Source organism: Trifolium pratense, linkage group LG7, assembly GCF_020283565.1.
Source record: "Trifolium pratense cultivar HEN17-A07 linkage group LG7, ARS_RC_1.1, whole genome shotgun sequence".
Lineage (NCBI taxonomy): Eukaryota > Viridiplantae > Streptophyta > Magnoliopsida > Fabales > Fabaceae > Trifolium > Trifolium pratense.
In genome coordinates this window covers 2,138,930-2,143,434 of record NC_060065.1, presented here as the reverse complement: position 1 = coordinate 2,143,434, position 4,505 = coordinate 2,138,930, and the positions used below count along the sequence as shown (strand labels likewise).

At 30.1% G+C, this 4,505-nt stretch overlaps 1 protein-coding gene across 2 annotated transcripts; it reads left to right on the top strand.

The window, feature by feature from the left end:
• Nucleotides 1-547: 547 nt before the first annotated feature.
• LOC123898514 (S-type anion channel SLAH4-like) lies at nt 548-3,434 on the top strand. Of its 2 annotated transcripts, XM_045949493.1 has the most exons (3): nt 786-880; nt 982-1,475; nt 3,043-3,434. In XM_045949493.1, the coding sequence occupies exons 2-3, from the start codon at nt 1,230-1,232 to the stop codon at nt 3,304-3,306; spliced, it is 510 nt and encodes a 169-aa protein (XP_045805449.1). In that variant the 5' UTR covers nt 786-880; nt 982-1,229; the 3' UTR covers nt 3,307-3,434. The 2 variants fall into 2 exon arrangements, with proteins under 2 accessions (XP_045805448.1, XP_045805449.1); XM_045949492.1 differs by having other exon boundaries at nt 548-1,475.
• Nucleotides 3,435-4,505: the final 1,071 nt, after the last annotated feature.

Below are 4,505 nucleotides of genomic sequence, written 5' to 3'. Positions count from 1 at the left end.
TAATTTAGAGACTAATCTTAAAACCTAGTAATTTTATAGGGACAAAAATTATATCTAAGTACCCTTAAAAAATAAACCCCAAAAATAAATTAAATACAATGAATTCTAGAATTTTTTTTAACACACATAATCCTAGTCCCCCACCACATATACATATAAAAGCTAGCTAGCTACCTATCCCTCTAATTCGTCTATACTCTCAAACAAAGTATTAAGTAACTCAAGTTGCATTAACATATAAGTCTAGTAATTTGTTCTAAACACATGTTTCTAATTAAATGGCAGAAAACTATTTTTTAAAAATTAAATTATAATTACCAAATTAAATTATACGCACACAACTTGCAAATTAAGGCAACCAAAATGGACCACTTTTCCACTTTTCTTTAGCAAAAAAAAAAAAAAAAGGACCACTTTTCATTCACTTATAGTCATAAAATGTTTCCTCAATTTTTCAAACTTTAAACAATTTTACAACCACTTGTGTCCACCCTCACGCTTTCCCCTACTATATAATCCTTGCATGTATACTAAGCAAAATGCGCACACCACAAAAAAAAATTAAAATTAAATCAATCCCTTTAACACTATTGTTGTATGAATTTGACAATAGGAAAATCAACATGGAATGTGCAACCCAAAAATGTTCCAAATCAAACATTAAACTTGTCATCATAGAGAAAAACACCACAAACCACAAATCAACCTCGTTAATTGTCACAATACTAACAAAATTTCATGCAGGTTATTTCAGAATTAGTCTCTCACTTGGTGGCCAAGCATTACTATGGAAAACACTAATAATTGAACCAACAAAAGACACAAACACTTTAAGACACATGTTTCACATGCTACCTTCCTCTGTTTTCATTGTACTATGGTCTGTGTCTCTTTTCATACTCACATTACTCTCAATTCTTTACCTCTTAAGATGTTTATATTTCTTTAAGATGGTAAAATCTGAATTCTTACATCATGTAGGAGTTAACTATCTTTTCGCTCCATCAATTTCATGGTTTCTATTACTTCAATCAGCACCATTTATAGCACCAAAAACAATTACTTATTTAATTCTCTGGTGGTTATTCGCGGTTCCGGTGGTTGTCCTTGATGTTAAAATCTACGGTCAGTGGTTTACTAAAGGGAAAAGATTTTTAACAACGGTTGCGAATCCAACAAGTCAGCTAACGGTTATAGGAAATTTAGTTGGAGCACACGCGGCGGCACGAATGGATTGGAAAGAAAGTGCTGTTTGTTTGTTTTCATTAGGGATGGTACATTATTTGGTGTTGTTTGTAACACTTTATCAAAGGTTGTCTGGTGGTGATCGTCTTCCTGTGTTGTTAAGGCCAGTTTTCTTCTTGTTCTTTGCAGCACCTGGTGTTGCTAGTTTGGCTTGGGAATCTATTGTTGGAGATTTTGATACCTTTTCCAAGATGCTATTCTTTTTGTCTCTATTCCTCTTCATATCACTGGTATATATTTCTTTCAAGTAATGATATATAATTTAGTTTTAATTTAGGATTTTTTGAAATTTTTTAAACAATAAAATTGCTAATTTTTACTCAAGAGCACTTGGATGAGATGACGCATGTCTCTTATAGCTTAATTAATCATGATCCTTGGTTCGATCCTTGACTTGGGTATGCAACAGTGTTAAAACTCTTAGAAAGAAAAGCTATAAGAGAACTTAGGTTATAACTTAACTAAGGTCTTTGGTTCGATTTGGCTAAGTCCTTCCATAAACTAAAGTCATGCACTTTAGCTTGTAGGTTGAAAAATGTGTCTACATTTAGAGTTGACAATGTAGCAATTGTTTTCATGCATGCAAATTAAGTCTCCATGATAATGATTTTTGAATATTTCAATACCGAGTAGAGTTTTCTTGTCTGCATGTACAATTGCTATACTTCGTAACCAAAAAAAAAAAAAGAGTTTTCTTGTCTGCATGCTCTTCCTCAAGTAATGACAAGGTTTACAGCTGGACTAATTTAATTTATAGTCAAAATGTAGTGTTTCTTTAAAAAAATACTATTATAATAATATCTTAATTTTTTTTTTGGGTACAATAATATCTTAAATTTTATACCAAATAAAAATAAAAAACACATTTGTACCAAAAAAAATAAATAAATAAATAAAAAACACATTACATTTGCCTTTTTACACAAAACATGCCATAGTCAACACTAACTAGCCTTCAACACATTTTTTCGGATGCAGATTTGCTGCAGTAATTTTTCACACAGTTTTCACGCAGTTTTGATTCTGGCCGTTGATTGTTGATCGGACGATCCAGATCAACGCAGTTATAAAATCACTTAAATCAATCTTAATCACACAGTTTAGATCGGACGGTTGTAACTTAAAACCGCGTGAAAACTGTGGGAAACCAAACAACAGGAAATCTGTTTCCCACTTTTTCTGGTAGTCTGTCGTACAATGTGGAATGTCCTTATCATCAATTTATAAGTACATGCACTTATTTACTTTGTTGCCCTACTTGATTCTGTGCTGTAATTTGGACATACAAGATGGAAAGGTCCTTATTAATTTATAGTTACTTAATGACTAATATTATTTTTGCATCATATTCATAAAACCTTTCCGTACGATATGTCCAATGTTAAGTCATATGCTCCTTTAATAGTGTTGAGTTTAGAAGACAAAGTTAGGTTGTCCATGTTTTTATAAACGGATACATCTCTAATTACTTTATAAGTTTTGGTTGATATAACGAACTCACTGTATTGAATACATTTTAATCAATGAAATGCTATAAGCACGTTTTTATCAGCAAAACGAAGTCATGTTATATTTAAGTGAAAATTAAGCGAGTCATCTTAACACATTAGCATCTAAGAGCCCAGCTTGAATGATATGTCTTTTCCAATTTAACCATAAATCCTAAGTTTGAATCTAGTCATAGGAATGGAGTAAATTAAAAAATTTAATGGAGAATTTTGCTTTTTAGTGTATTTTTTTTGGTTCAAGGTGTGGCCTAAAATATTGATTATTATTTATTTATGTTGAATGAAATAGGTTTGCAGGCCAGCCCTATTCAAGAGATCTATGAGAAGGTTTAATGTTGCATGGTGGGCTTACTCATTTCCAGTTACCGTGCTAGCTATGGCTTCTACAAATTATGCACAACAAGTTAAAGGGACTGTTTCACACATCATAATGCTCATTTTCTTGGCACTTTCTGTTTTGGTCTCTTTTTCTCTCACGGTCTTCACTTTGATTAACTCTAAGATGCTTCTACCAGATAACGATCATCCCACTGCAAGCTTGCTTATTGTTTAATTCTCTTATTACCATATCCCTAATCAATGATTAAATACTTCATTTAATCTTGATTCAAGTTGTTTATTTATTATAAAGTTGAGGCATGCTTTTGTACAAAAGAAAAATAATGTAATGAAATTAGTCAAAAAAATAATATAAGGTAATGAAATAAACATTGTAATACATTGTCTTCAATTTTATTAAGGGTAAATGATCATTTACCCCCTGCAAAATAAGGAAATTTTCGTTTACCCCCTGCACAAATTTTTTTTCAATTTTCCCCCTGCAAAAAATAGATTCTCTCATTTCGCCCCCTAGGTGTACAGCAAGACAAGTGACTGTGCAAATTTGTTGACGTGGCTTGTACACATGGAAAAAAATCATTTATATTTATTTTTAAATTCCACGTCAGATAATATTTTTTCAAAAAAAAATTAAATTTTTTTCCTACAAAATTAAAAAAACTAATTTTCTTTTTTTTTTCAAAATTTTTTAAAAAAATCCTACAAATAACTTTTTTTTTTCGTATAAAATTATTGAGTATTTTTTTTCCTAAAATAAAAAAAAAAAACGAATTTTCTTATTTTACCCCCAAAATAAAGATTTATTTTCAAATATTTTTGAATTAAAAAAAACAGAATCTTCGCCGTAATCGTTTGCTTCACATAAAGTTTTGTTTTTAAAAAATAATAATTATGTTTTTTTAATTCAAAAAGATTTGAAAATAAATTTTTAAAATTTTTATTTCGGAGTAAATCTTTATTTTGGGAGCAAAATAAGAAAATTCATTTTTTTTTTAATTTTGGGAGGACTTTTTTTAAAAATCATTTGTATGAAAAAAAAATTAATTTTTTTTGTAGGAAAGGGGAAAAAAAACAGAAAATTATATTTTTTATTTTGCAGGAAAAAAATTATTTTTTAAACAAAATATTATCTGACGTGGAATATAAAAAATAAATATAAATGATTTTTTCCACATGTACAAGCCACGTCAGCAGATTTGCACAGTCACTTGTCTTGCTGTACACTCAGGGGGCGAAATGAGGGAATCTATTTTTTGCAGGGGGTAAACAGAAAAAAAAATCTGTACAGGGAGTAAACGATAATTAGCTTATTTTGCAGGAGGTAAATGGTCATTTACCCTTTTATTAATTCATGTAATGAAATAAACATAGTGAAGCGACTCTGTTTAGAGGGAGAGCAATTCTTCATTCTTG